The following is a 12,411-nucleotide window of genomic DNA, read 5'->3' as shown; positions in this document are numbered from 1 at the left end:
AATGATAGGAGTGTAGTCTTGCAATTTGTAAATAACATGGAGGAAAAACTGTTTCAGTGATCAGGTAGAAGGGATGCTGTAACTTCACGTCATCTGTCGGAAAATTAACAGAGAAATGGCGCACGGCAGGGAGAGAAGGTGCTAACCTGATTGCTTAGAGAGGGACACACAATCCATGAGCCACGTGGATATCGCCTGCTCATGCCAAATCAAGAAGATACAGTGCTTCAGCAGCAATATGAGTGAGCAAAAAAAAGCTCCCAGGAAGGTAGCCACATATCTGAGCATATGAAGAATGTAAGTTTTTATTTTTAAGGAGAGTTATATGTACAAGGAGTCTGTTCTGGGGGGCAGAGAACATGGATGTGATCTCAGAGCAGTATCCCTCTTGGATACGGGCAAACACAAGCTGTCCAGGCTGCCTCGGAGTATGGAGACAAGAACTCGTGAGAGGTCGATGCAAAGGCTTTAAAAAACATGACCATGTCAAGGTAGCTGGCTATCTGTAAAGGCACCTACATTAATTAGTTTTCTTTTGCAGTGGAAACCAGGTGTCTAACTTCTTAAATCTTCTCTGAAGGTTCTCCTCTTACAAATTTCAGTGAAAATGCATTAACAGGACAGAATGAGAAAAAAGGAGAAAGTTGAGAGGGGAATGAGCCTACATTCGTGAGCTTAGAAGTAAAAATAAATGTGGCCAGGCATGAGAGCACAGACAAACAAAACAGTGTTGTGAACTGCTTAGACTTAGTGAGGTGCTCGGTATTATGAAGGAGCAGTTAATTCCAGACTTGCAGATAGAGACACCAGAGAAGGGGCTAAAAGCAGAAGAGTGAAATCCACGTACTGGCAAGAGACAAGACTCTTGCTAGTAATGAGATGCCGTGGAGAGAGGAGCTGCATAGAAAAGAGAGATGGGTGAGAGAACTGGGGGGTAGATGTATCTGTAGTAGCACAGCTAAAACAAAGCACGCTCAAGTGTCAGTTCAGAAAGGGCATAGCTATACTTAAATTCCAGCCTGGAGAGGACAATGCCAAGAGCACACAGCCTTTCAAATCAAGAAAAGAATTAAAAGCTCACTAATACCAAGAGTCACAGTGAACTTAAAGGTAATGAAGATGGGTGACCAGAGAGGAGGACCGTAGACAGAAAGGCTTACTTTTTGAAGGGTTCCAAAATGAGCGTACGAGTGGTTATGGAGTTTGTTGGACGATACCCATTTGAAGAAGGCAATGTTCTGCTACGTTGCCTCAGAAGGGGGGGGACTCGGAACAAGCTAGTGGGTTGCCAGCAAGGAATGATGAAGTAGAGTATTTTCAGCCACGATTACAGTAATGATTGTGCTTGAACAACAAGAAAGGATGTCGTATAAAGAGCTGAGGAGCAGGGCGGTGTCACTGACACACAATGCAAATGTGGGCATGCGGGAGGTTGTTACGTCAATGCAGTATTTGGTGTCAGAGGTCGCTGTAAAGGTTTGGGAGGGAGAGAAGTTGTTTTATTTGGGGTGGCCTCATCTCTTCCCCTCCCCCCTTCTTTAAAAACTCATTTTAGGGATTGATGAACCATTACATATCAAGAGGAGGAAAGTAATAAAACCAGGCTTTATACACAGCCCGTGGAAAAGCGCCTACATTAGACAACACAGGATTGATACCAACTGGCGGCGAGGAGAACTTAAATCGCCTAAGGTAAGTTTCTGAGCTATGTGCATGGTGCCATGAACAAAGCAGGATCAACTCGTAGGTTTGTTTTTTTTTTTCCTGAGGACAAGCCAGACTACCCTTGCACAAAAAGCAATGTATTGTTACAGAAAAAAAATAATCTGTGTTTTAGTTTACCCTGGGTTTAAGTTAATTTCTGAGTGCCATATTAGCAAATCAAAATGTGATTCTTCATAGAGCAGAATTCTTTCACTGCTGTTCTAAAAATTTCTGTACAATTTCGTGAATTCCTATAAATAGGCCAGTCTCTTTGAGACAGATAATCTTAGAAACCTGATTGGAAATACTTACATTTAAAATTAAACGTACACACACATATATAATATGTTAAAATACATATATCTATATGTATGTATTTGTAGAGCTGGGCCATGTCACAACGTAAAAATGCTCCACAACTATTCTGTCATCAGTTCGTGCTTTATTTTTATACATATTCTTCTCAGTTGAGCAGCACAATAACTTCATTCCACGTTAAGACTTTTTTGTTTTTTAAAATACTAAAATTCTTTAATGACATTGATATGTTATCATTCCATCTTTTCCAATATGAAGATATGAAGCAATACTTCAAACCTTTTGTAAAATAAAATAGCAAGTGTCTAATAGAACCTGGTATTGAACAAGCAGTCAGAAACATGAAGAAGACCCGTATTCATAGCCTTTTAAGGTTTTATGGCAATTTGCCTGTTTTCTTGATTACTGTACAACAAAATAATAAAAACAAGAACAAAAAAATTCCTGTGGAAAACCTATGGCTGTATCCTGCTGTTTATTTGGCCGTGACTTAATGTACATCTCTGGCGGCGGCTCTGCATTTCTTGCCTTGATACGCCACATCAAGTTATCTTGGAATTATTATTAAAATTACAGCCTCAGGCATTATCCAGATGCCCGTTTCATTTCGATGAACATCTTGAAAAGTGTTTGGATATCTTAAATAAAAAAATTCCTCATTCTGTGTATTCTGATACAGACTTTTTTGCTGTATTGCAGTAAAATGTACTGAATTGCCGTTTTTCCCAAATCAAGCACTGAAGATCCCACCTCTATAGAGCAACATTCCAATGCACGTTTCCAGCAAATGCAATTACCGCTTTTGTTTGTATTTAATTGACTTAACGGTTTTCTAGTTTTTGACTTTGGTGCTGCCTGGCATTTAATAGATTACAATGCTTGGCTGGTAAGGAAAAAAAAAAATAGATATAGTCAGCCTTGACCACCGAAATACAAATACAACCCCATCCTTTTTGTTCAAGATTGAAACAACTCTTGAAAGGTAGAAGTAACTCAACTAAAAAATAAAGAGATGGAATAACTGCAGAGGAATCGAGCAATGTCCAGTTGCTAATTCAGCCTGCTTTTATTAGGGATTTTTCCTGGTACTTTTAGGAGGCTTACAATAACTGTAGTGTGCTTGCTAAGCAATGCAGTATCACTCCATGGAAGAAGGAAAATACCTTCTTTGGTCCCAGCTGGCGGTAAATTAGACTTGACACGCAGGATTAAGGGGCCTTATTATTATCGAAGCAACTCTAGCATACGATAATTTATGAATCAGAAGAGCACTTTGTTTCTCCAGCTTCTCGCTAATCTCCCACATTAAATTGTGACTGTACGTTTTATGTTCTTTATCGTCAGGTGCTCAAAGGCCACGATGACCACGTGATCACATGCCTTCAGTTCTGCGGGAACCGAATAGTGAGCGGCTCTGATGACAACACACTGAAAGTGTGGTCAGCGGTTACAGGCAAGGTAAGTCAGTCGGTTATTTCGCTGAATTCCTTCGGAAATGAGCTACAGGTAGAGCACTGTAGCTCTACCTGTAGACAATGGACTCTTGCTAGTAATGAGATGCCGTGGAGAGAGGAGCTGCATAGAAGAGAGATGGGTGAGAGAACTGGGGCGGGGGGGAGGGGGGGTGGTGTATCTGTAGTAGCAGGTAGAGCTACAGGTAGAGCACTGGTATGTCAAAAATGCTGCTGTGCCATCGGACCGCACTGCAGGGTGGTCTGTAGTGCTGTCTGGTGCCAGAATCTGAAAAAGTACCGGTAAACATTTGGCTCATCTTTTCCTACACAGAAACTAGTCACCTTGATGTGAAATTGCAATGCTGCTCCTGTTGCCATTGGCATATATCCTTGTTCTCTTGGCAATTCCGCTATTCTTGTGGAGCTGTCTGTGACATAGATTCTAAAGAATTTGGACAGATACGTTACTGTATCTTCCTTAAAGCTTAATTTAGCCTGCTTTTACCCCTCTGGATCTCCCTTTCTCACTTGTCTTCTAGCATTCTTTCTGTTGTTTTCAAATTATTGAAATGGGGTGTTCATTTTACTGGTTCTGATTTCAAATACAGAGTTTGTTTTTCTTTCTAAGCTACTACATTGCTGAGCCACCCAAAAAGAAAAAAAAAAAGTAACTTGCTTTAGGTTTAAATATTTCCTATTAAATTAGATCCAGCTCAGGCAGGAATTTAATAAGCTTCAATACTTTCATTTTGGCTTAGAGAAGCAAAACAGTATGTGCAATCAAAAAGACAGTACTGAACATTTCACTCATGTTAGAACATCACAGCTACTCAGCACACAGATTTTTTTGTCTTAAGGTGACTGACTGACCACACTCCAAGGATACAGAAAAGGCGGCAGGGAGACAGTACTTTTTCCTTCTAGATACTATTGTGTGTACTTAGCTTTGTTTTAAAGATACAGTTACGTGAACAACAGGACAGCTATTGAGGATAACATGTTTAAGATGATGTAAAAGGTATCCACTTCATAATGTTGAAGCTGAATGTATTAAGCATTTGTCTTTGCATGCCTATAAGATCCTTGACGGGATTGCAAATACTACTGTGGGGAAGAATAAAATTAAAAGCAATAGGCAGCCTCACCCTGCCTCTGTTGGCTTCCCTACAACGAACTGTCTAATGAAGGAACCCATATTGAAATTTACATTTTTTTAATTGAAAAGGGCAGCCTAAACTCAAATGAGTTGTACATATCACCCTCTCAAAAGCAAAATGTTCCTTTAAGTAGAGAAAACTGATGATAGCAGCATGACTTAACAATTCCTGTTCAGTAATTTTTTGAAAGTAATTACAAATCCTAGTGTGACTATTTACCCCAAACCTTTAAGAGAGCCAGAAATTGTATGTGAAAGATGGAAGAGTGCTGTATCAGCCCTCAAGCTTACTGATGCTGAAGAATTAATAAAATAAAAAACCCTAAAGGTTGGTTTGTGCAAATGAACATGACTAAGTAATTCCCTTGACAGATGTAAAGCCCAAAATAAGGATTCTGTGTTCTTACTGCTTTAGAAGGATGATTTCTTAAAATATAAGCAAATCGGTTGAAATAAAAAAAAAAAACAAACCCAAACCGGGAACTGTAAAAGTGAATAACAGCTATGAACTGAAAAAGATGGATTTGATAGCAGTCAATTAAGCTAGGAGCCAGGAATTGCAGAAGACTGGTAAAAAATGTTAAAGAACAGGAAATCTATGTACAGCAAAAAAGCAAGACATTTTCAAGGATGTTTGAAAGAACAGGCTATTAACAACAGAAATTAGTATACTGTCACTGATGCAGAAAAAAATACTTACTTTGGGAGAAAATTCATGCGATGGAAACACAGCATGCAGTGATAATAGAACACTTCATTTCAGCAGAAACTCACAAGGATGTTAAACAACAACTACCAAAGTTACGTTTTTTCTTACTACAGTTGACCCAGATAATCTGTATTTGATGATTTTTTTCTAAAGTAACTAACTGTGGGGTAAAAGTGGTGTTTTTTCAAAAGGTATGAGCACGAGGAGAAGATCCAAAGGATGGCCAGAAAGCTAAACTGTGTCAATATTTAAATGGAGTAAACTGAAAGACTGGGTATTTAGGTTACATTATCTATCTCGGATAAAACATATTGGACTACGTCAAGAGGAGTCAACTAACAGTCAAAGGAAGGCCAGGCAATTAATGCCACTTAGCATTAGATTACAGAAAAAGAGATCGTCAAATTGTCTTGACCTCTTTCCTCGTGCAGTTACAGGTTTGACTGATAAAAACAATAGTGCAGAAATAGATGGCTACGTGCACTGCAAGACTGTATCCCCATGACACGATTGAAGAAAATAGAGCAATGCAAAAATCAACATGGCACATATTTAAATGGGTTAGAAAGTGGGTGATTATAGAGATCATGTTGTTAATGTAAATGCAGAGTCTTCATGGGAGTATCTTTCTGGAGGGGTCTTGCAAGGATGTCTTCTGGTCTGTGCTAATCAGCACTTACTGCTGCCTGGTGAGAAAGCATCTATAGTCGTTACTTGTAAGGAATACAGGCTGAGAGACGGAGACAAGTCATTGTGGTCCAGAGTGACGGAGGTTTTAGAGAAGTAGGTGTGAGCAAAGGCTGTCTCTACATGGTGAGAAATCGTGACATACATTTGGGATCAAAGAAGGTAGGCTGTGCTTATGTAGCGTGGGATTCTCTCCTGGGCAACAAGTAAAGTCTGAAAAAGGTTTGAAACGTGATTTTGCTGTATTGATGCTGTAGCTATGGCTTACAGAATGCAGTGTTTCTTGGATGAACAAACAGAAAAATAAAATAAGTGTATGGTTTATAGATTGGTGGTAAAACTACTAAGTGAATGCTCTCTCCAGTTCTAACACGCTTCAAAAAGCTATTGGAAAACCTGCAGTGACTCAGAAAAATGCCAGGAAAATGACTCAAGGCTGCAAAACATGCCCTGTATTGAGAAATTTGGAAAGACGGGTTAGTTTATCAAGGGGAAGATTATAGGGAAAATTCCTTATAGATAAAGTACCAACAATGGAGAGAGAAAATTGATTAGTTTTCTAAAAGGTGGGATTTTTTTAGTGCAATCACAAAGCAGTCTCGGGGGGTCTTCTGGCTCTTGCTATGAGAGACTACTGTTACCGCCTAGATTACTTTTTCTTAAGTTTCTATTCAACTCTGTCAAAAGGGTAGCTAAGCAAAATATTTCTTTTCAGTGTTTGAGAACACTGGTTGGGCACACAGGCGGAGTCTGGTCATCACAGATGAGGGACAATATCATCATCAGTGGATCTACAGACCGAACGTTGAAAGTCTGGAACGCTGAGACTGGAGAATGCATACACACCTTGTACGGGCACACCTCCACCGTGCGTTGCATGCATCTCCATGAGAAAAGGTAAGGCTTTGTCCAAAGCTGCAGCTACAGTTTGGCTTATAATACACACTTGTGTTCACAGAAAATGCCTGTTAAACTTGGGTACCTCATCCAATGTTGAGTGAAACGCAAACCGGGCGAGGGACTCACACCAAACTACATAAATCAACACAAGGGAGGAAATGATTAGTAGCAGCAAAAGCATAAGAGTACTAATGAAAGAGCAGAAAATTGAGTCATATACTTTATAAAGCCACATTCTGCATTATTTCAAAACTAATTCTTTGTTATGCTGTGATCCAGTCTCCCACGCTCTGAATAATTTCTCCCTTTTGTCAATGCTATAGACTTCTACTCATTTTACAGAATGACTTTTTAAGTATCGTCACTGCAGTGTTTTATTAAAATTTTAACTGATTATATCATAATTTCTGCAGTAGTAAACCGTGTCTCAATTCAGCAAACATGGGCAAAGCTCGCTCTTTTACTGGGCTGTGGTATGGAGCTGGACAGAGTCCCTGTTGGTTGCATTTCTTCTTTTTTGAAGAATGATGAGGTTTTTCTTTATCAATTCCATTACTATTAATTCCTTCTCATTTGTGTTCATACCTAAAGAAGCTTTTAAAAGTATGAACTGAAAAAATCAAGCAGAATAACTGTTTTACTTTACTAAAACTTCTAAAGATCTTCTTTGTTTAATTGTTATAATGGGTTAGCTCAGTCATTAAACCCGTCCCCATCGTTTCTCATGGCATCGTTTTGCTGTTCAGGAATGAAGTGCCTTTTAAAATACTGATTGCTAATTACATCAGATAGATGGATCCTGAGGAGGTGAGTAGAGGAAGGAAGAAAAAGACTCAAGTCATTTGCGACCCTAATAAAACGTCGTGCCAGACCAGATCTTTGGTGGCTAGTGGACTAATGCTATCTAATGTCCCAAATTAAAACTCATAACTGATTTATACCTAATTGTTTTAATACTTTTATGTCCATGCTAAGTACAGGAGGGGTTTTCTTGTTCCTCCAGAGTGGTCAGTGGGTCTCGAGATGCTACACTGAGAGTTTGGGACATAGAGACGGGCCAGTGTTTACACGTTCTGATGGGCCACGTAGCTGCAGTTCGGTGCGTTCAGTATGATGGCAGAAGGGTTGTAAGTGGTGCATATGATTTTATGGTCAAAGTGTGGGATCCGGAGACAGAGACGTGTCTGCACACGCTGCAAGGGCATACTAACAGAGTCTACTCATTACAGGTATGTGATTTTCATCTGCTGCTTTAGTTTCCTTAAGTAACATTCAAAGTCGGTTTATTTCACCTTGTTTATTAAATTGTGGATACCTACACCAAAACCATACAGGCCACAAGACTATAGAGGCATCTGTGATAGCCCCCTCTTTCGTTTTGTTACACTAGTTACATGTTGTCTTAATTTAGAGACTGAGATTTTTTTAGAGGAGCTTTTTTTTTTTTAAAGCAGCCGATACAATAAAGCCCCAATCTCTGTACCAGCAATGTAAGCAGTTTTCTGGGTTGTTCAGTTGTTTGGTTGGGTTTTTTTTTGAAATCTTGCATGTATTTTGGAGCTACGGTTTTGGTTTCCCCAAAGAAATTCTACTGTTACTATCTTAAATAAATCAGATGATATAGTAATTGGAAATGTGCTACAAAACCCACTGGATTAATGTTCTGAATTATGCAGAACTGTTTATCCTTATTTTGTAGTCCCATCTTGCAGTTCCAAACTGTAATTTGCAGAAAGTCTGAACCTAAAATTTTAATGCCCCGATGTAAATCTCCAGCCTTCTACTTCCTCTTGTCTGAGTAGAGGCCAGATCTACAACGGTGAGGCTTTGTCAACAGAGACATGTTACTGTAGACGCAGGTTATTACAGTACTGCTCTGTGGCGTGGCTCTATTGCCTACCAGTCACCCGACTGCTCATCAGAACTGTGCTGGCAAAGACACACATAGACCTCGTGTAGACTCTTCTTACCTTTACTAACCCAAAAGATCATCTTGTTCATTCACAGAGTCAAAGCATCACTTCCAGGCGCTGAAAGGCGAAAGAAATTAATTTCATGCTTGTGCCTGTTCTCACCACAATCTGGCAGGACTTGAAAAAGAAATTAACAAAGACAGTTCAGAATCGGGAAATTGCATTCGGCGTGTAACTACTCTGGTTTGTGGCTCGGAAAGTGAAGCTCAGTGCTAGAGACATTTTTCATAAATGCTTTCATCATAAGGTATCGCTCGCCATAATAGATTACGTATGAACAAAATACCTAATTGGTTTTCTTTCCCAAAATAGGTAGTAAAATTTATCAGAAATCTCCAGCCCTTCTCTTAAATTCATATGCTGAGGAGGATTCTCTAGACAAGCAGCAAACAAATTAGAAATGCTGTACTACCTACCTACCTCAAAAATATTCTGAAGGTTGTATTTCATCTGGGGCAGTTGGGGAACAGTATATGTTATTCTGCCTTATCTTCACTAGTGGCTCTTATTTTGGCTTATGAATATTCATGTCTCGCTCCGATACTGTAGTAATAATGGATCAAATAATTGGGTTTATGTTACACACACTGATACTATTTACACCCTGTAAATCGAACTTGGTATGCTAAAACAAATTTCTGGGGGGCAGGAGGCTGCAGGTGCTTACAGTTTTAGAACAGACAAGAGTTTTTAAAATTGTATGGTGAGCTCCTGCCCTCGGGCCTGAAATAGCCCGAAACGGCAGAACTCCCATAAACAGAATAATCAGGCTGAATAACCAGCCTGTCCTCCCTGTCCCCGCCCCATGGCAGGTTCTGTTGTACCTCGGTACTTCCCCAGTTGTAGACCCCTAATGGTGAGATCCTTAAGCACTGATCCAAACCGTTGTCTGTTGGACTGTGGCAATATCAGAGTAAAGTTTGTCTTGATGCCCAGCCTTAAAGCTTATGTATATGGAATACAACTAATTTGCAGGAGAGGGGGGGAAGAATTCCAAATTTGTTACATCAATCTGGTTTAGGGAAGAAAAACATTCTGTAGTGTTTCCACCCAACAAGTCTGCTAGGCCACTTAGCACTCCTCATCCTTTTATCTGAACTCAAATTTGTTCACATCCTCTTCTGGAAGCAGGGTGCCCAAAACAGAATGCAAAATTCCAGTCAAAGTCTTACCAGTGCTTACCAGAAGTGAAAAGTCATTTTACATGCCTTACATAGCATATCCCTATTTCAGATACTAGAGTGTCTTTTTTTTTTAATATATTTTCACCAGAAATGCAACGTATACAGCATATAAGCAGTCTGTATGTGCCAGTTGCTCTCTACATTGTTTTGAACCTAGATGCCATGCTCAACTGTGTTTGACTGTAGAGATCTAAGATGTTAGTTTTCTGCAGGTTTTAGAAAAAGAAGCTGTCTCAGATAGTTGAGTTCCCTTAATTGGGTTCTTTCTTCACCATTATGAGCTACCGGTCAGTCCACATGGACAAGTAGTGTCGGGCTGCCCTAGCTGTAACAAAGACTGCTGCCCAGCCATCATTCTCCCAGGCTGCAGCTGTACCTTCATTCATTCTCTGGCAAGCTCAGATCTTCACGGTTTTCCCTTGACTTCTACACTCTTTGCTTTGGGTCAGTTCTACCATTTCAAATGTCACCTAAATCCTAATGAAAATACTAAATGCCAGACCCCCCTGGAACTCTTTCCTGATAGCTCTAATAATGCTGTGAACAAAGTTCTGAACGGGATAGTATCCCTGCGTCAAATTTGCCTCCCTCTTTGTGAAAATACAACCAAGACATCTGCTGTTTCACATGGCTTTTTACTTTGTCACAGAAAAAAAAAAAATCATTCTGGTCAAGATCATTTTCCCACAAATCTGTTTGCTGCTACTTACCGCATTGCTAAAGGCTTACAACCAGATTGATGATTTGTTAGTTCCTTCTGGAAACTGAAGTTAGACTGACCGATCCATAATTCCCCATCTCCCATCATCATCTCCTTCAATAAAGAAAGGAATTGTATCTGCCATCTGAAACCTTGTCTGTCTTCCATGGGTTCTCAAAGATAGCAGCAGATGTCTCAGATTGTCTTAAAACAACTTGCCTTATGTGGTTTTTTTTCCTCATTCTAGCAAAAGCTTGTACTCAGTTGTCAGTGGTGTTAGTGCTGTGAGCCTACACTCAGATGGCTGAGGACTGAAGCAAAAAAAAAAAAGAAATAGCTGGTCTTACTTAGTGTTTCCTTCCCACTGAGCATAAATGAGCTTTTTTTTTTATTTTGGCCTTCCTCTTGTTTTTGTTTTACAGACTAGTGTTTTTTCATCCTTAACGGCTCTTGCTAGTTTTATCTTGTTTTGTGCCCTGCCTTTCCGATTTTGTCCCAGGGTGCTCTTCTAAACACATCTATTGATCTAGTTTCTACTTTTTCTACAATTCCTTGTGCTTTAGCCAAGTCTTGGTAATTTACTACACTTCCTATCTTTCCTTCGTACAAGGATAGTTTGTGTCTTTAAGAAAGCGCCAACTCTCCTGAACTCTTCTTCCCCTCAGAGAACAGATACACAAAAACCTCATGGGAAGGAAGTCTCAGTTTATTGAAGTATTCCTCCTTGAAGCCCACTGTTTTATTCTACTGCTCTTTTTCCTTCCTTTTTTGAGAATTCTGGACTCTTATGCCATTGTCACTCTCTCCCAAGCTACTTTCCAGCTTTATATTCTCTACGTGTCCAGTCCTCTTGGTCAAAAGTGTCTCATCTCTTAGCTGATTGCTCTCCATGGTCGTGTTCTGCATCTTTTTATTTTACATATAAGACCAGAAAATCCAAGAATTTGGACATCCGTGTTAGCCTGTATACCTCTCCCAACAATAACTAGGAAGTTAAAGTTCCTTACTGCACAGAATTGTGATTATAAACCCAGCATTTTTCAATTACATCCCTTCTGTTTTCCTGTGGTTTGGTTTCTGTGTAGATGATTCCAGATTAATGTTGTTACCCTTCTCCAGCTTCAAGTCCCTCTGCCTTGTGAAAAGCAGGTTTGGCTTGTTAATGTCTTTATTAGGAAAAGAACATTCTCTTACATTGCACGCTGCAGTATTGTCAGGATTCTGTCGTGTTACATTTAAAAGACCAGTGTTTCAGAGTCTTTCTCCTTGAGCCGTGTACCTCATAGGAAATTACACTGACCATGAATCACCTCCTCTGATATCAAACGTGGCTATCTCTACTTAGACTGAATTATTATTTTGTAATGCAGCTTCTGAATATATATAGTACCTAATGTTGGCATTTAGTGATTTAAATGCTTAATAGCCTTCTTCATACAGAGCATTGTGAGAGCCTAATGTAGTTGTTTGTAATAGATTTACCTTTCTTGTAGTTTGATGGTATCCATGTGGTGAGTGGATCTCTTGACACTTCCATCCGAGTTTGGGATGTGGAGACAGGCAACTGCATTCACACGCTAACAGGCCACCAGTCTCTCACAAGTGGAATGGAACTCAAGGACAATA

The 12,411-nt window shown here is 39.7% G+C and overlaps 1 protein-coding gene across 1 annotated transcript in view; it reads left to right on the top strand.

Moving 5' to 3' along the window:
• Nucleotides 1–12,411, top strand: part of FBXW7 (F-box and WD repeat domain containing 7, E3 ubiquitin protein ligase) — a 116,995-nt gene that overhangs the window by 101,494 nt on the left and 3,090 nt on the right. The window contains 5 exon segments of the mRNA XM_009329779.1: nucleotides 1,556–1,692; nucleotides 3,367–3,480; nucleotides 6,744–6,925; nucleotides 7,932–8,157; nucleotides 12,279–12,410. Of these exon segments, the coding sequence (XP_009328054.1) occupies nucleotides 1,556–1,692; nucleotides 3,367–3,480; nucleotides 6,744–6,925; nucleotides 7,932–8,157; nucleotides 12,279–12,410 (791 nt within the window).

This window comes from Pygoscelis adeliae, unplaced genomic scaffold, assembly GCF_000699105.1.
Source record: "Pygoscelis adeliae isolate BGI_AS28 unplaced genomic scaffold, ASM69910v1 Scaffold67, whole genome shotgun sequence".
Taxonomy (NCBI): Eukaryota; Metazoa; Chordata; class Aves; order Sphenisciformes; family Spheniscidae; genus Pygoscelis; species Pygoscelis adeliae.
Note: the sequence above shows the minus strand (reverse complement) of the source record. Positions and strands in the feature narration are given on the sequence as shown.